The sequence below is a fragment of the Oncorhynchus mykiss genome, chromosome 5, assembly GCF_013265735.2.
Source record: "Oncorhynchus mykiss isolate Arlee chromosome 5, USDA_OmykA_1.1, whole genome shotgun sequence".
Lineage (NCBI taxonomy): Eukaryota > Metazoa > Chordata > Actinopteri > Salmoniformes > Salmonidae > Oncorhynchus > Oncorhynchus mykiss.
The window spans coordinates 63199652-63220168 of NC_048569.1; the positions used below are offsets into that span (position 1 = coordinate 63199652).

The 20517-nt window shown below is 40.4% G+C and overlaps 1 protein-coding gene across 10 annotated transcripts in view; it reads right to left on the reverse strand.

Annotated features, from left to right (window-relative positions):
• LOC110524279 (CUGBP Elav-like family member 5) overlaps positions 1–15252 on the reverse strand; it is a 295326-nt gene extending 280074 nt beyond the window's left edge. For 7 of the 10 annotated variants that reach the window (XM_036978036.1, XM_036978034.1, XM_036978030.1 and 4 more), the window contains exon 1: positions 14791–15148. In XM_036978036.1, the coding sequence (XP_036833931.1) occupies positions 14791–15148 (358 nt within the window). Of the gene's footprint in view, positions 1–14790 lie in introns of all 10 variants that reach the window. The other 3 variants (XM_036978038.1, XM_036978037.1, XM_036978029.1) reach the window with 2 other exon arrangements.
• Positions 15253–20517: the final 5265 nt, after the last annotated feature.

The window sequence follows — 20517 nt, forward strand, 5'->3', positions numbered from 1 at the left end:
AGCAAAACAAAACAAACAATAAAGCATTGATTAATTCAAAGCCCCTCTAGCAAGGTCTCGCTTGAAATAGAGTTTTTAATATAAAGGGATTTCCTGGTTAAATAAAGGTAAATAAATAAGAGAAATGCATTATTAATTTAACTTACTGACAAACTATTCAAGTTGCACAGCATGCTATAAAAGTAACATGCATGAAAATAGGACAATTTATGACAAACACTACACCTCTTTCAAAACATTTGCATGAAGGCTACCTCAAAATCAGCAAAGTCATTGTCAAAAACATTCTGTGAAGTTAAAACATGGATCCAAAGTTGAATGTGTAACTTACGAAGCATAATCAATGGCTTTCTTCATCACTCTGTGGCACTGTGACCAAAACCTTGATTTGACATCACATCTCCAAATCAAATCAACTGTGAATAGGGGGTGTAAAACAAAACCAAACAGGAAAGGTCACCCAACCCAAGACTCAATGGCGCAAACATCCTTGATGATGACCTCCAGTCCAGACAACAGCTGATAAAACCACAACTGTGAAATCACCCACAACCAAGGTTAATGGAAACCAATTCATTTCATATGCATGTAGCTGTGGCTACAAGGGCTACCAGGCAACGTCTCAAAAGACAGTCCATGTATTCCCACAGACGTGCCCATGTCTCTGCTGTAGGCACATTCTGAAAGCAGCAAGCACGTTGATAAAAAGGTCACTGAATAACAGCCGTCAAAGATGCCAGGAATGTCCCCACCCTCCCACTCACTCTGCCACCGGTAAGTGTGTGCCCAACGGACACGGGCCTACAGCAGAGACAACGACCTACAGGACTACAGCTCATCCTGAAGTCAAGGCCCACAGCTTGTCCTGTCAGAGCCAGTTGAACTGCTACATCTTTTACGAGGAAACCCTGTTGCTTATTACAATATCTACAGACATGGGAGGGTTGTGAACGGAGCTCGGGTATTGTATTAGTCTGGTGACCTTCACTCGGTGCCCAGATTCACGTCAACATGGTTTTTGCTTATAAATCATTGGATCAAAAAGGGGTGTTTTAATTCAATTGGGCTTTGGGTTTTAGTCCAGATATAGGTGAGGTGAGACCAAACCTCAATATGAACAGGTTGTTTTAGTTTTTTTGGTTCTCTTTTTTTTTCTTAATTTGGCTTAAAGCCCATTCTAACCATGATGACTGCATATGCATCGAATTGCGATGGCTCCTGTGGAATTAAAGTTCTGTAATGTTGTCAATATAACTTTAAACCTTTCCACCTGTGCGAGATCTAAAATCTGTCAAAAGCCTATCAATAGGATGTCTGTATGGCTGTGTGTACCATCCCAGCAAACCAAAATTGGTTCTGGGAAAGTTCCCAGAACGTTCGTTAGGTTACGGCAAATGTTCTCGTAACACAAAAACTGGCCAGTCGTGCTGATGATTATACAATGTTTGTATAAAACATTCGCCTTACGTTGCAAGAACATTCCTAGAACTAATGTAATCTGTTCTTTAAAGTTTCCCTGAATGCTACATTAGGTTAGTGGAAATTGTGGGAACAATCACAAAAGATATGTTCGCAAAACACAAAAACTGTCCTGTTGCAAATCAAAATGTGTTGTTCACATGCTCCGAATACAACAGGTGTAGACTTTACAATGAATGCTTAATTACGAGCCCGTTCCCAACAATACAGAGTTCAAAAGTAAGACACATATTTGCTGAATAAAAAAGGAAATACTAACACAATAAAAACCATAACGAGGCTATACACAAGGAGTACCAGTACCAGGTCAATGTGCAGGTGTACGAGGTAGCTGAGGTAATTGAAGTAATACAGTATTTACATGTGGGTAGGGATAAAAGTGACTATGCCATCAGGATGTACAGTATAATAAAGTAGCAGCAGCGTATGTAAACAGTCTGAAAGTGTGTCTGTGTGTGTGTGTGTGGCGTCAACATGCATGTGTGTGTGATGTGTGTGTGTTGGAGTGTCAGTGTAGTATGTGTCAGTGAGTGGGTAGAGTTAAGTGAGTGTGCATAGAGCCAGTGCAAGTCAGTGCCAAAAAATGACGATAAAGAAATAAATAATTAAGGGGTCATTGTAACTGTTCAGCTGTCTAACAGCTTGGGGGTAGACGTTGTTCAGGAGCCTTTTGGTACCAGACTCCAGTACCGCTTGCCGTGCGGTAGCAGAGAACAGTCTATGACTTGGGAGGCTGGAGTCTTTTGGGGCTTTCCTCTGACACCACCTGGTATAGAGGTCCTGGACGTATATCAAGCAGCTAGTCAAGATGATCTCAATGGTGCAGCTGTAGAACCTTTTGAGGATCTGAGGGCCCATGCCAAATCTTTTCAGCCTCCTGAGGGGGAAGAGGCTTTGTTGTGGCCTCTTCACAACTGTGTTGGTTTGTTTGGACCATGACAGGTCCTTAGTGATGTGGACACAGAGGAACTTGAAGCTCTCGACTCAGTCCGCTACAGTCCTGTCGATGTAAATAGGGGCGTGTTCAGTCCTCGATAAGCTCCTTTGTCTTACCCACGTTGAGGGAGAGGTTATTGTCCTAGCACAACACTGCCAGGTCTCTGACCTCTTCCCTATAGTCGTGTCTTTGACAAACCTAATGATGGTGTTGGAGTCGTGCGAGCCCACACCCCTGAGGAGCCCCCGTGTAGGATGTGTTGTCGACTACCCTCACCAGCAGGGGCATTCCCGTCAGGAAGCCCAGGATCCAGTTGCAGAGGGAGGTGTTCAGTCCCAGGGTCTGTAGCTTAGTGATGAGCTTTTTAAAAATGTATTTTACCTTAATTTAACAAGGCAAGTCAGTTAAGAACAAATTCTTATTTTCAATGACAGCATAGGAACAGTGGGTTAACTGTCTGTTCAGGGGCAGAATGACAGATGTGTACATTGTCAGCTCGGGGATTTGAACTTGCAACCTTTTGGTTACTAGTCCAACGCTATAACCATTAGGCTACCCTACTGCCCGTGCTTAGAGGGCACTATGGTGTTGAACTGAGCTGTTGTCAATGAATAGCATTCTCACGTAGGTGTTCCTTTTGTCCAGGTGGGAAAAGGCAGTGTAGTGTGCAATAGAGATTGCATCATCTGTGGATCTGTTGGGGCGTTATGCGAATTGGAGTGGGTCCACGGTTTCTGGGATGATGGTGTTGATGTGAGCCATGACCAACCTTTCAAAGAATGTCATGGCTACAGATGTGGGTTCTACGGGGCGGTCGTCATTTAGACAGGTTACCTTGGCGTTCTTGGGCACAAGGACAATGGTGGTTTGCTTGAAACATGTAGGTATTACAGACTGACCAACCAGACTTTAATCTGTTCTTTAAAGGTTTCCAGGATGTTTCATTCGGTTGTGGGAACAGTCTGGTTGGAACATTGTGAAGAAATCACAAACACTGAAATCATCAAAACACAAAAACTGTCCAGTTGCGTGGATGATTCTACAATGTTTCTTTAAGGGTGCAAAAAAAAACATTCACCTGATGTTACAAAAAAGTTCCCAGAACACATTTAGTCTGTTCTTTAAAGGTTCCCAGAATATTAGGTTGTGGGGATATGACAAGAGATAGGTCCCCAAAACACTAAAACTGTCCAGTTGTGCTGACATTCAGATAATGTTAGTATCACAAAACATTCCTTTGATGTTGCAAGAATGTTGACAGAACAGCCTTTCTGAGTTCTTTAAAGGTTCCCAGAACATTTAATTAGGTTGTGGCAACAGTGTGGGTACATTACAAGAGATAGGTTCACAAAACACAAAATATGCTTAGTTGTGATGACATTCATACAATGTTTAAGTTAGGTTGCACAGGATATTCCTATAATGTTGTAAGAATGTTGACAGAAGACATTGTCTAAGTACTTTCAAGGTTCCCAGAGCATTTCATTAAGTTATGGGAGTTGTCTGGGATGTTGCACTAATATTCTTGTATTATTCACATAGGTTGCACAGAACATTCCCACAACGTTGCACAATGTTCCACAATATCCAAAATAAGTCCATTTTATGACATTCATAGCATATTTGCTATAGGTTTAACATAATATTCCATTGATGTTTACGCTAATATACATATTACCTTGTCTTGGAGGTCCTCAGAACATTTCAAGAACATTTAGAAAATGTCATATTTAAGTATTAGCTAATATCTCCACAACATTCTCAGCATACAAAATTGCAGCACCTTAATGCAGATTGGAATACATACCAATTATCTTTCTCTCCAGATTTAATGACAAATTGTATTTGAATGTGATAAGAGACACATAGCATTTTAATTTGTAGCACATTTAATCATACACACCCGACCCTCATTTTTACACTAAATATGCACATGTGGGGTTTGAACCTGTAATATTTGGTTGCCAAGCCAGGTCTTCTGTCCTCTGCACCACCAGAAAAGCTTCCTTGGAGCTTGTTTCTTCACTATATAGCCGTGGCAGTATGGTCAATCAGGTATTCGATGCTTCCTTTTTGGCCTTCTTAGACATAACTAATCCAAGGACATACTGGTAACTAGGTTATTCACAATCACTTCACCCATCCGCTTTACAGAGCCTTCAGAAAGTATTTATTTATTCCACATTTTGTTGTGTTAAAGCCTGAATTCAAAATGTATTGAATATTATTTTTTTCCACCCATCTACACACAATACCTTATAATGACAAAGAGAAAAAACATGTTTTTAGACATGTTTGCAAATGTATTGAAAATGAAATACAGAAATATCTCATTTACATAAGTATTCACACAGTATTGTGGAGTATCTACAATGTTGTTTATCCATCCTCAGTTCTCATATCACAACCCTTCAATTCTGTAACTGTTTTAAAATCACCATTGGCCTCGTGGTGAAATACTTTAGCAATTTCCTTCCTCTCCGGCAACTGTGGTAGAAGGACACCTGTATCTTTGTCGTGACTGGGTATATGATACACTATCCAATCAAAAGCCTAAATAATAACTTCACCATGCTCAAAGAGGTGTTCATCGTCTACCAATCGGTGCCCTTCTTTGCGAGACACTGAAAAACATTGATGGTCTTTTTGTTTGTGTGGGTAAATCAGTGACACACAATCAAAATTGCATACATTATAAATTCAGGCTGTAACAAAAACATTTGGGAAAAGTAAAGGGGTGTGAAATCTTTCTGAAGGCACTGTATATGCTGCGTACATCTGGACCCATATTTACAAGGTATCCAAGACTGAGCGCTGATCTAGGATTACTTTGCTTTTCAGATCGTGAAAAATACAACAAGGGGGACCGTATCAAGCGTCTCAAAGTAGGAATTATATTCTGGGTATGTTTTAAAAGTTTTGGGAACATACAGTGCCTTCAGAAAGTATTCACACCCATTGACATTCCCACCTTTTATTGTGTTACAGCCTGAATTTAAAATGGATTAAATGGATTTTTCCGTCACTGGCCTACACACAATACCCCATAATGTCAAAGTGGAATTACATTAATAAAAAATGAAAAGCTAAAATGTCTTGAGTCAATAAGCATTCAACCCCTTTGTTATGGCAACATTTGCTTAACCACTCACATAATAAGTTGCATGGATCACTGTGTGCAATAATAGTGTTTAACATGATTTTTGAATGACTACCTCATCTCTGTACCCCACACATTCAATTATCTGTAAGGTCCCTCAGTCAAGCCGTGAATTCCAAACACAGATTCAACCACAAAGATCAGGGATGTTTTCCAATGCCTCGCAAAGAAGGGTGTCTATTGGTAGACTACAAAAGAAAAGCAGACATTGAATATCCTTTTGAGCATGGTGAAGTTATTAATTACACTTTGGATGTGGTATAAATACACCCAGTCACTACAATGATACAGGCATCCTTCTTAACTCAGTTGCCGGAGAGGAAGAAAACCGCTCAGGGATTTCACCATGAGGCCAATGGTGATTTTAAAACAGTTACAGAGTTTAATGGCTGTGATGAGAGAAAACTGAGAATGGATCAACAACATTGTAGTTACTCTGCAACACTAACCTAAATGACAGAGTGAAAAGAAGGAGGAAAAATATTCCTAAACATGCATCATGTTTGCAATAAGGCACTAAAGTAAAACTGCCAAAAATGTGGCAAAGAAATGAACTTCATGTCCTGAATACAAAGCGTCATGTTTTAGGCAAGTACAACACATCACTGAGTACCACTCTTCATATCTTCAAGCATGGTGGTGGCTGCATCATGTTATTTGTTTGCTTGTCATCGGCAAGTATTATGTCGTTTTTTGGGGGGGATAAAAAGAAACAGAATATAGCTAAGCACAGGCAAAATCCTAGAAGAAAACCTTGTTCAGTCTGCTTTCCAACAGACACTGGGAGACAAATTCACTTTTCAGCAGGACAATAATCTAAAACACAAGGCGACAGAAGACAACTTTGAATTTTCCTGAGTGGCCTAGCTACAGTTTTAACATAAATCGGCTTGAAAATCTATGGCAAGACTTGAAAATGGCATAAAGAGACAGAACAGACTAATCAGATGTGTGTGGAAATAGCTAACTAGGTATCACATTAGGTTGCCACTAGATAAGCTGGCTAAACGAACATTAGCTAGACCAACCGGTCAGCCCAGCACATAATCCTCCCACTCCATTGCAGTGTGTGTGTGTGTGTGTTCCTGTTTTTATGACAAGGCCTATAAGCACATACATGTATAGTGAAACAGTAGGTTTCTGTGCCATATACAGTGGGGCAAAAAAGTATTTAGTCAGCCACCAATTGTGCAAGTTCTCCCACTTAAAAAGATGAGAGAGGCCTGTAATTTATCATAGGTACACTTCAACTATGACAGACAAAATGAGAAAAGAAAATCCAGAAAATCACATTGTAGAATTTTTAATTCATTTCTTTTTAAATTATGGTGGAAAATAAGTAATTGGTGAATATACAAAAGTTTATTTCAATACTTTGTTATATACCCTTTTTTGGCAATGACAGAGGTCAAACGTTTTCTGTAAGTCTTCACAAGGTTTTCACACACTGTTGCTGGTATTTTGGCCCATTCCTCCATGCAGATCTCCTTTAGAGCAGTGATGTTTTGGGGCTGTTGCGGGGCAACACGGACTTTCAACTCCCTCCAAAGATTTCCTATGGGGTTGAGATCTGGAGACTGGCTAGGCCACTCCAGGACCTTAATGTTTCTTACGAAGCCACTCCTTCGTTGCCCGGGCGGTGTGTTTGGGATCATTGTCATGCTGAAAGACCCAGCCACGTTTCATCTTCAATGCCCTTGCTGATGGAAGGAGGTTTTCACTCAATCTCACGATACATGGCCCCATTCATTCTTTCCTTTACACTGATCAGTCGTCCTGGTCCCTTTGCAGAAAAACAGCCCCAAAGCATGATGTTTCCACTCCCATGCTTCACAGTAGGTATGGTGTTCTTTGGATGCAACTCAGCATTCTTTGTCCTCCAAACACGACGAGTTGAGTTTTTACCAAAAAGTTATATTTTGGTTTCATCTGACCATATGATATTCTCCCAATCTTCTTCTGGATCATCCAAATGCTCTCTAGCAAACTTCAAACGGGCCTGGACATGTACTGGCTTAAGCATGGGGACACGTCTGGCACTGCAGGATTTGAGTCCCTGGCGGCGTAGTGTGTTACTGATGGTAGGCTTTGTTACTTTGGTCCCAGCTCTCTGCAGGTCATTCACTAGGTCCCCACATGTGGTTCTGGGATTTTTGCTCACCGTTCTTGTGATCATTTTCACCCTACGGGGTGAGATCTTGCGTGGAGCCCCAGATCGAGGGAGATTATCAGTAGTCTTGTATGTCTTCCATTTCCTAATAATTGCTCCCACAGTTGATTTCTTCAAACCAAGCTGCTTACCTATTGCAGATTCAGTCTTCCCAGCCTGGTGCAGGTCTACAATTTTGTTTCTGGTGTCCTTTGACAGCTCTTTGGTCTTGGCCATAGTGGAGTTTGGAGTGTGATTGTTCGAGGTTGTGGACAGGTGTCTTTTATACTCATAACAAGTTCAAACAGGTGCCATTAATACAGGTAACGAGTGGAGGACAGAGGAGCCTCTTAAAGAGGAAGTTACAAGTCTGTTTGTAGGTGACCAAATACTTATTTTCCACCATAATTTGCAAATAAATTCATAAAAAATCCTACAATGTCATTTTCTGGATTTTTTTCCCTAATTTTGTCTGTCATAGTTGAAGTGTACCTATGATGAAAATTACAGGCCTCTCATCTTTTTAAGTGGGAGAACTTGCACAATTGGTGGCTGACTAAATAATTGGTGGCTGACTAATACTTTTTCTAGCTCCTAGAAATATATATATTTTTATGTGTTTATTTTTTATTTATAGCTTGTAGCAGCACAACCGAGGGTGTTGAGAAGGAGAGGATCGGAAGAGAAGGAGGACGGAGGGTAAATTGTGCCTTGGCAGGAAAAATATGATTGAGTTGACTATGGCAATTGATATCTGCACTGTTTGATTATTTATTACTTATGTGATTCTTACCTGAATACCTACCTTAATGTTTAATTCCATGCTGAAATGTGTCTGATTTGCATACTGGTAACATGATTGATAGTAACATTTCAATATTGATTGATGTTTGACAGATCCTCCTTGGTATTTCATTCCAAGTATAAAATTAAACATCACACTTGATGTAAATCTTTTTAGTATGCATTCACCATCACATGTACTTAATTATATTGTGAAATGTATTTTCATTAACACTGTTGAAATTGTGAAATCCCTCCGATGTTTTGGGTACCGTTTATGAAACTGAGCCCATTGATAGATATTAAGTCAACTTTGAATAAGAACGTAATAGAAACTGTACAACAGACCTGTGCTGCAGGACATCTGCAAGATGGTGCTGGCATGCTTAAATAATAAATCAATGTCAAATCAATTGCACTAAGCTGTTGTTCTCACAATTTACCATAAGGTGTAAAATGACCAAACTATAACGTCTGTGGTTAAATGAAGACCAAGGTGCAGCGTGGTAGGCGTTCCTTTTCTTTTATTTTAAATGTTCCACCAAAAACAAACAACTCAACGAGCGTAACGCTAGGAGTACGAACCATGCAACACACAAAGACAAGATCCCACAACAGAAGGTGGGGGAAAAAGGGCTGCCTAAGTATGATCCCCAATCAGAGACAACGATCGACAGCTGCCTCTGATTGGGAACCATACCCGGCCAACAAAGAAATATAAACAGATTTCCCAACCTAGTCAAACCCTGACCTACCAAATAGAGAATTTAAAGGATCCTCTAAGGTCAGGGCGTAACACAAACTAAATTTGTAACTAGTACTTAAGTTCTTTTCAGACCGGACACTTTTCAACTCTTACTTGAGTAGTTTCTTAAAAGGGCTACTTTTACTTGAGTAAATTACAAGTAACAGTACTTTTACTTAAGTACAGATTTTCAGTACTCTACCCACCTCGGCCTAAAAAAAATGTTGTATACTGTACTCATCTGCACAACTGGACAGTTTGTGTTTTGGGAACATATCTTTTGTGATGTCCCCGCAATGTTTCCACCAGACTGTTCCCACAGCCTAATGAAACATTCTGGGAACCTTTAAAGAACAGACAATGTGTTCTGGGAACGTTATTGCAACATCGGGAAAACATTTTATACAAACATTGTATAATCATCAGCACGATTGGACAGATTTTGTGTTTTGAGAACATTTTCAAAAATATTCTTTGAATGTTTTTGGGATGCTATCATTTAGGCCTGGGTGATATACCGCATACCAGGGTATTTCCAAAAAAAGACGGGGGCTGCGGGGTGCGTGCTACGCCACTGCTTATAAGTTAAGTATAACTATAGATAATCTAAGATGTGTCAAATAAATTATACTGAACAAAAATATAAACGTAAAAATTAAGAAAAACCCTGGAATGAGTAGGTGTGTGCAAACTTTGACTAGTACCAGGAAAAGCAGCCAACATATGTGGGAACTCCTTCAAGACTGTTGGAAAAGCATTCCAGGTGAAGCTGGTTGAGAGAATGCCAAGAGTGTACAAAGCTGTCATCAAGGCAAAGGGTGGCTACTTTGAAGAATGTCAAATATAAAATATATTTTGATTTGTTTAACACTTTTTTTTGGTTACTACATGATTCCATATGTGTTATTTCATAGTGTCTATGTCTTCACTATTATTCTACAATGTAGAAAATAGTAAAAATAAAGAAAAACCCTGGAATGAGGGTTATATATGTATATATATATTATTTTTTATAGCGCCCCCTTGTGTGCACCTCTGGTAATATTGTATACCCTAGTATTGTACAGAAACGGTATGAACTTCTAGATACAGCCCAACCCTATTATCATCCTAATGTTAGGTTTTATCTAACAAGAACTTAATGGGAATCGTAGCTAATGTTCTGTGAATGTTCCCGGTTTGCTGGGATGGTACATACAACTCAGTTTATGGAATGTAAGTAAATTTGCTCCCATCTGTTTTCCCAGAGGGGATCCTGTCATACCGCGGTGCGGCGCTGTGATCCTTAGTTCTTTCCATATTAACAGCTTCAATATGGAGGAGCATCCCTTGAAATCAAATATGAGAGGTTTGGAAACTGGAGATTACTAGATTACTTTAGTCAACACTGGTACTGTTACATAAGGTCCTTGGGGATACTGGTCTTGTCTCTTTTTAATACCATTTGATTTGGTGGGTCTATGTGCTCTTACAGAAGCGTACAGCTTGAATCTGCCACTCTCCATCTCTCCCTTATTGCTGAGCTACTACCCCAACTGTGGAGCCCATCCATCACAGAGGGGTAGAAAAAAATACAACGTGAATAAATATTTCATTAGATTATTCCTATGATTTAATGTGCTTCTGCCTGGCTGGGGTCTACGGCAATATCTCTGGTCCATTTATAAATACATTAACACAATGATCCCCCAACACTAGCTTAATATTGATACTCGGCTGCAATGGAAGGCAGATGGGGGCACCCGTGTTTGTATTGCCTGTCCAGTGTGTTGAATCACTCCTGCCATCACCCATCCTCCTCCTCTCATCAAGTGTGTGTTTGTGTGTATGTGTTCCGGTCTTCACAGCTATTCATTACCAATTCTTTAATTGCTGGTCGAGGAAATTGTACACCCCCCCCCCCCCCCAGAAATCTGTATCTGTATTCAAAGGTGGACCTGCTAAAATGGTCACCCCTATGCAGCAATAACTCTCTTACAATCCGCAGAAAAACACACAGAGAAATACATTCAAAAATGGCTTTGAGGGATTTTCATGTGCGAGTCTGCCAATCATAAAGCTGTCAGCATACGTAAACCAAGAAAAATACAATTGCAACCTTCAGGTAGCCTTCGCACAGAGAAAAACAACAAATATAAAACAGAAAGCCTGTTGTGTGAGTGGAGCCTAATTAAAACCAACGGGAGAAGTTTTCACTGAGTGATAAATCCAACATCAGGAAATACCAATTGGGCGACAATAATTGGCAGGCCATCGACAGTGCAGGCAGAATTAATCATTTGAAGAGGGAGACTAGACTGCATTTTTAATTGGCAAAGGCAGCCACTGTTTAGGGAGACGAGCAGCTGATCACCCAAGAGGCTGACGCTTCAGACAATGCACATTTGCTAATCCTCTCGAGTCAAGTTATTATGGCCACACATTATTATCATGCTTTACAAACTAATTCCCTGTTTTCCCTGATGGATTACCAGAAGAATCAGTCAAAGGGAGGGAAGGGAGGAGAACACAATAGACAATGTATATAATGACAATCAAAATGACTGAATATGACACAGAACAACAACTACTCAGTATATGCAAGGACCTTTTTGGTTCAAAGAACACAATTTTGCTCGGGAAAGTGTCTGCGTGTGTGTGTGTGTGTGTCTGTGTGTCTGTCTGTAATTTTGAGGAATAATTCTACTATTAGATGACATTCATAATCCTTTTAGGTTTATAAAGCATTGACAATAGAATAACCAGTGAAGTGCAGAGGAATAGTACTGGGATGATTTCTTACTGGAAATTGTGTGGACAGGATTACATTTCAAATACATTCATTCAACTAAATCCTGGCTATTTATATTCATGAATAGAAATTGACTTTGATATTAATATTTTGGGACTGACATCTGAAATTGTTTCCTTGAATCTGAGTACTAATCATATTTATTAATGTTTGGAGAACGCGCCATCTAATCTATCAAATTAGTTGTTGAGATAGGTAATTAAGCTTGATATAATTATCACATAAAGCATAAGATGGTGCTTGTCATGTTTGAGGCAGTATATGTTCACTAACAAGAGTAATCCTTGGTGTTATCTAACTTTTTTTTTAAATCAAAAATCAAATCTATCAATTTACATGTATTAATTTAGGAAGCAATGTTTTACCTTTAGTAATATTTAGTCACGCGTTAGTTTAAGGTAAAATGCCTATGAGACTTCCTTACAATAAAATAACAAAGGTATAACGATAACAAGGGTATGTCAGCCCAAATGCAAAAACCCACAGTACTGTGAATAAAAGCTCTTACACAACATTTTCAAAAACGTGTTTTAATTTACAGTAGCTAAAGCTGAAGAAAAGTATGATGTAAATGTTGACAAAATATCTAAACGGAAGAGAAAGAGCCTGTACATTGTAAACTACAGACTAGCTGTTGACATTACAAGTTATGTCGATTCATCATTGAATCCACTTTCTGACACACTGAGAAATTGTGCTCATATCTTCCATACGCACGCCACCATTCAGGGCCGACTTCAATTATCACACAACAATTTGTTGAGTACCAAGTACTGCAGTCATTATGCAATGCAGTACAATAACGGTTTACTCCTTACACACAACTAATACTTTTATTATAAGCACAAGTGCACACACACAGAGACGCTAGCTCACACACACACCACCCACATTGGAATGATGGCCATATTTAAGTGCGGACGTAGGGTCCTCTCAAACTATTGACCTCTGACTTTTGATCACCAACCACAGGTGAGACAGACATTAAGCAGAGCATGAGCTGAATGATTACTGGCTATTATTTCACCTCATTAACAGAAAGACATTGGAAGGGACATATTCTAGGAGTGGCTCTTCACTTATAGCAAATACTGTTGGACATAAGAAATTACAAATGTGATTACAATTTGACCAGCCTTATCTCACCTGTGGATAATGTAAAACATGGGTTTGGGTTGATTGTTGTACACCCATCTGACAAGGTAAAAATATGTTGTTCTGCCCCTGAGCAGGGCAGTTAACCCACTGTTCCCTGGGTGCCGATGACGTGGATGTCGATTAAAGCAGCCTCCCGCACTTCTCACCTCTCTTGTTTTTTGATTAACATCACATAGACTTGTATCTCCTAAACAGGGATATCTCTGACTGTCATTTGGTCACAAAGCAAGCAATTCTGCCATATCCTTTCCTGCTTAGTGTTTGGGCCGTCAGCTACGGGGCCTGATTCCCATTGATCGAAATGTCATTTATCACTATCAACTACCATGGTGCAAATTTGAATTTACCTGGATGGAATTACATCTTATTTTAGCCTTATTTGATAATGAATCACAATTGTTGTAGCATTGTGTTATTGATTTTTTTGTAGACACAACAATAGGCTAGCCTATTTAAAATATAGCATTATAATGAGTGGTTTTGGATCTTTGTGTCTGGCTGACAGTGGGGAAGTGTGCATTTTGGTTTTACACTAAATCCATGGATGTAGGCTATTGATGTAGAAAGTAGGCTATTGATGTAGGAAGTAGGCTATTGATCTAGGCTAAGAATTAATTACACGTTGGACATATCATGACCAATAGATGTTTTATGGAAAACAGCTTAGGCTAAATTATCACTTGCCCATCAAAGTGTGAATATAATAATACCGTAACAGAATCTTTCGTTTATTGGTGGCTACAGTTTCCATGAAGATGATGCCCTAACACTGACGATGATGAATAGTGCAACGTCTTTCACTATCACAGCCTAATAGACCACCACCATTGTAAAGTTAAATGGCGTCGACGACTTTCCCCGACTGCAATGGAAAATCTCGAATCTTAACATTCTCTTTTTGTTGGTGCGCGAATTTATATCCACTATCACGAACCCTACTTAGCTTCACACTAGCAGCATCACCACTGCTCGTGCGGTATCGAGGTCTGTCATCTTGTGACAGTCCTTCCGTCCATGTTTTGTAACATTTTGGCACCGAATTGATTTGGTCGTGTTGGGATCGTGAAAGATGGGACGGGCTGGGGGGATACTTTAAAAAGGCATCCCTTTTAAGCGCCTCTGGCCCAGTTCTGAGAGAGTTATGAAAATACAATTAAATTGAATACATTTCGTGAAATATTAGGCCCACATCGTTAGAAATCTGAAAACATTCAAATAATTAGGATAAGTATGCGTAAAAACAATAGGCTATGAATCAGAGTGAGACCAAAAGAACTATGAAATCTCCCTATGTGCATGCCCATTCATTGCCACGTTAGAATATTTGGGAACATGAGACCACGAGTATTTGTAACGATTATTAAATTGTATTTTGTCATGCATATATGATGCATTCATTCTGACTACAATTCTGAACAATCATTTAGTGAGCTAAACATTGAGTTAGTCAAACATGCATAAAACATTTGGTGCGTAATGCAAAAGACGCCACCCATGCGACAGACATTTGTACAAAATATTCTAATCATACAGCTGTATTAGGCCTCGCAATATGCCGTTTGCTTTGGGGAAGGGGGGCACACGTTACCTTTGTGCATGCCGGTGTATCGGTCCTTCAGAACAGTCAGTTCGTGGATTTTCCCAAACTGTTCAAACAGAGGTTTCAGGTCTTTTTCCTCTAGGTTCCGCGGTATCTGCCCGATAAACAGCTTTATGGCATCTTGGTCTTTCATGTTGCCGCTCTCCGGATGAATTGAAATGGATTCTGACCCGTTCATGGGTTTAGGAAATGTGATCTGAGAGTACTGGTGCTGGTGAGGGATAAGTAGTAGTGGTTGTTGGATCGGTGTTGCCCCAGGTCCAGTGAAAACCAGGCTGGTGTGAGCGGGATGGGGCTGCTGTGGTTGCTGCTGCCTTCTTGTTTCAGTCTGAGTGAATCTGGCCATTCTGAGCTGGGAGCAGACTGGATAATAATGACAACACACACAGAGAGAGAGAGAGAGAGCAAGCACTCAGCTGGAAACCAGGCTCACTTTCTATCCGAAACACAACAAACTCGCACACACATAGTACAGAAGAGAGGGGGTTGATAGGGGCGATAACCACCGAGCGAAAGCCATATTCACCGCTCTCGAGCGACACCCGCAGATGTCAGTATGGTAGTGAAACATCGGAGTGCAAATTCTTTGCATTTTCCAACACTTGCCTATAGCGTGCAACTGCAGCGCGCAATTGGGGGCGTTCCTGCATGTGGGCATTTCTGAATCTACAGGAACGCCCCCGAACATCCCATTGGTTCCTTCATGAACACCCTTCAAGCATCCCATCTGTTCCTGCATGAACATCCCCCTCTGAAGTACCCCATTGGTTCCTGCATGCTTGTGACACTTTTGAATGTGGGTCAAAGGGGAAATAAATGTATTATCTGAGTTTCTTCGACCCTGCATCCGGAGTCCTCCTTGCTAGATACACCAGTACACAGTCCTCCAGTAAGCTGCACCCTTCTCAAACCTGCTTGAAGACCACACAAAAATGTGACTTTTGAACATTTAAATCAATGCCATGGCGGAATTTCAATGAATAATAAATACAAAAGGAATGTGAATCATTCCGCTGTCAGTACAGCAGGCCCCAACATTTCCCTATATAATGTTGAACATTTGGGGGACTAGTCCTTTCAGGACTTGAACCCACCTCCTTCCTTTGCTACACTACCCCATTCTTTCAGAAAACACACCATTGCACTTCTCTGTTTCAAGTCCCTCACAAACTTGCTTGCCTTTGATGGCCTCACAGTAGCTCCATCCCACTTGTGACACCTGCGGAGAAAATGTGTGTACAGCATGGTACTGTCCTTTTAATTCATATTTTAGTCTTAATTTGCTTACATTTAGTTTCTTATAGGCTAGATACTGCTCTACATCTCCAGGGCAAGAACTACAGCAACGTTCAATGCAAACAAACATGTGCCTGTCAAAAATGAAAACTTCCCACTTTTATTTTCATACCATCAATCTTTTATTTTGTCCCTTTACCTGCTCATTGTCTTGATGGTCTTGCATAATTGATTGCAGTGATAAATCCATTGGCTTCTTGCTCCCTCTCCTGGAATATAAAAGGAGTCTACAGTTTTGTGTGTATTACTTCAAGAAACATGTCTGCATTTGCCAAAGATGAAAGGAGTTTAACAAAAAAGTACCCCGACACAAATGGCCATTGAGCCCGTCACTTCATATAGGATTTATTCACTTATCCTCTCCATTTACAAGTGATGTCAACAAATTACATATGTTCTCTGCAACTAAAGCCATGGTTTATATAGCCAACTAATAAATACAACTAAATACAGAATTAAAACACAGAAGAGAGCTATTTTGTAAAGGTAAGGTAAAACATAGGTCTTTAACTGAAGATACCTACCAGATGTATACTAATTAGAGCTGTTTAACAGTGAATTAAATTAAGTTATATACTGTCAGTGACAAAAGGCTCGCTGCTGTAGAAGGGAATCGATCTGGGCTGTCTTGGCTGCCCGTTGGGCACCATAGGGGTTCTAGAACTTCCGGATGGCAGCGTCGATGTCTGTGATGATCTTCTTTAGCTGGTTCTACTGCTTCGGGTTCCACGGCACACTTGTGGGAGACACAGATCAGTCAGGGGAGTGTGTAGGGGTCCACATTGACGTGAAAGGTCAATAAAATAACCGCAGGGCAAGGTGCATACTCTGACATTTCTTATTCTAAACCTGGTCTGAGATGTTTGAATAGCCGGCCGCGCAGCACCCTGAAACAAGATCAAAGGTTTCTTATTGATTTCTGTATTTGTACCCGCCACTGTTATTTTGGTTTCATTCAATGCCGTAAGTGGCCGTTTATTGAACTCCAAAGTCATCTATCCGGCCACCTCAATGGGAGTTAGCAAGGACAGGACAGTCAAAGAAGAATAGTTTTGGCAGACAGCTGAGCACCTTGGTCTGTTTACATGTGCAGCAGAAAAAACATACAGGGCCAACCATCATTCATACTGTATATAGCCTCCTGGATAAGAAGCCTGTGTTGTCACATTGCTACTGCTCTAGCCTTAAACTGCAGGGGTGTTGAGTGGCTATTTTTAAAGGGTGGATGTCCTATTCTGCAAGGGAGGTGAGAGTGAGAACTTCCAGTTCATGCATTTTTATTGACCATTGCCATTAGTGTTTCGCCAGGCTGGACGTCTGAGACAAGAAATCAATAGCGGCCGCACTATTAGTGTGAACTAAAAAGTTACATACAATTTAAAGCACGCTACAGTAGCATTAATGCTGCTTCTTGTTAACCATTGAGTCGGTACAGGGAGGCAACCAAGCTTGATCTCCACAGCCTGGCCTGTAGTGACTGAGGCCCAGAGGGAGCCATGGCAGACAGCTGAGGGAGCCACTTAGCATTCTGCACCGCTCACTCTTACACACACACACACACACACACACACACACACACACACACACACACACACACACACACACACACACACACACACACACACACACACACACACACACAAGCCCCAATTACCCAAAACCTACAGCATAATCATACACCACACACACCTCAACTCAGTGATTCTGCTTGCGAGCTAGTAAGAGTTGGGTTGGGAGAATGATAGAGATTGACTTTGTAGAAGATAAGATGAGCACACTGCATTGTTAGGGGATGATTCTTATATGCTCTAGCTGGCATTGCAAAATTCACCAACTGTACATCCGACTAATAAGCGTACAGCGTTTGAGATGTCCCTCAGTGGCTAACTCACCACTGCACTCTAGTTCTGCATTGCAAAACACACTCACTCAACTGGAAGGTGTTGTTCAAGAAAATGAATGTGACACGATGGCATATCGCACCAAAGCCCTTTATGAAGCGCTAGCTTAATGGCCTAGATGTGAAAAGAGCACTGTCTCTGTACTGTAGCCTACCTTTCCTCCCCGGAGTCAGGTCGCCAATGTCAGTGGTGTAGAACTCTCTGATATCGATCTGGGCCTTGCCTTCGAAGAGAGACACCCTAACGTACCTCATCTTTCCTATCTTCAGAGGAGAGAGAGGGTTGCATAGAACACTAGAGAACACAACCAATGCTCGAGTGCTGTCTGCTGGTTTTATGCTGCATTAATGACAAGTCGGAAACTTGGAACCTCTGAGTTCAAATGAAAGTTATTTAGTTATTTATGAGTTTCTTCCAAGTCTAATATTTCTGAGTTTTCTAGTTTCTAGTTTCATGTCAAGAACCTATAGCAATGTGGCTGTTTGCAAATCAGTGGCTTTGATTGCCCATTTGAACTGTTAAATAAGCAAAAACCAATGGGAACTGTGGTATTCAATGAGCAGTATTTCACTGCAAAGGTTTGGTAATCATAACCATTATTATACCTGAAGAAAATACATCTGAGTATGGAGGCCCCCCTCCTCCTCCCGCTGGTTTCTTCCTTCTTTTTTTGGTGGGGGCAGCGGTAGAGCCGTTGTCCCCCGTCTTGTGGTTCTTCTGGGCTGGGTGATCTGAGGCTGTGGGCCTCTTGCTCTTTACCTAACCACACATAGCGGCATTTCTTTCTTTCTAGTCCTGGCGAGAAAAAAACAACAACTGTCGGGTGAGGTTCTCTTCTGCACTGTTCATCCAATCCAGTAAATGTAGAGTAGTAGTTAAGATGTTGCCTTGTTAACGTCCAAAAGTGGAAGTCTCATGCATCGGGTTTGTTCCCAACCCCACTGTGGGTGCTCTTTTGTTCGGTGACAGGCATATAGGATAGAAACACGTTTTAAAGAGCATCCTTTTTGTAATTCACATTACATAACGTTTGACTAAGTTTCAATAAGATGCTAAAACTAGTGAAATACAATCAGTATCAATGTACAGTTGAACTGAAATGAATGGTTTGTGAAAGTGGAATTGAAGACACTTCACAGGGCAAACACATGAATTAGTATTGAGAGATAAGGAATAGAGATGGCATACGTTTTTGCCCTCCTCCTTTTCACTGCTGCCATCTGAACTGCAGTTACCCGACTCACGGAATTATGAGTTTCTGTCAGAAATAAATCAAATGGGAAACAGAACACGTTTATTTGAAATATACAAGATGAACAGCAGTAAACGAAGTGTGGTATTATTCATTTAACAGCTTTCGTACTTGTATCAGCTAAGTAGACCTAGGCCATCAAGGTGGGAATGAAGGCCTTTACTCATTTAACAGCTTTCGTACTTGTATCAGCTAAGTAGACCTAGGCCATCAAGGTGGGAATGAAGGCCTTTACTCATTTAACAGCTTTCGTACTTGTATCAGCTAAGTAGACCTAGGCCATCAAGGTGGGAATAAAGTCCTTTAAACTGTATTCAGTAGCACGAGCGCATCAAACTCTCACTCACTTTCTTTGGGAAATGGAATGAGAGCTGTGCATCATTAGCAAACCTACCTTTTCAATTGCTGAATGAATAACTGTAGGCCACGAGGTTGACTGGCACTCTCCATTCATTGCTGCGTTTCTATTAATATCCTTATATGCAGTTTAATGATCTGAGTTGCATTTCTCAGTCAATTACATTTTATGAAGTTTGCATTTATGTTCAAAGTTGCAAGGATGCTAGGGTAATGAAGTTAAGAACGGACCATACCTTAACCTACAGTAGCTTGCTTTAAATGTTGCAGATGGAGTTATGGATAAATTTACCCATGACATTGTTTTTCTGTTTGAACCCTATCCCAAACCTTAACCCAGTAAGAACTAATGACTTAACCATAGAGTTGTTTCTGTTTTAAAACCCTATCCCAAACCTTAACCCAGTAAGAACTAATTTATTAACCATAGAGTTGTTTCTGTGAGCATAAATTGTCTGTTAGCAGCACACTGACGTCTGTTTCACAAATTAGCATATTGGTCTAGGTAGACTATAAATTGAATGTCTAGCCTGAAGAGTGTTTCAATCATAGTGGGAGTAAAGCCAATTGTCCACAAGCTGCTTTGCATTTCTGTCTCAGCTGCATCTTGAGGATATCACTCAAAAGTGAAGGAGTTTTGCACAATGAGAATGTGCATAAAAATCGCAGAATTCTTGGTTACTACATGATTCCATACATGTTATTTCATAGTTTTGATGTCTTCACTATTATTGTACAATGTAGAAAATAGTAAAGATAAAGAAATAAACAAATAAAGAAAAACCCAGATTTATCTCTGCTGCAGAGGATAAATTCATTAAAGTTAACTGCACCTCAGATTGCAGCCCAAATAAATGCTTCACAGAGTTAAATTAACTGACACATCTCAACATCAACTATTCAGAGGAG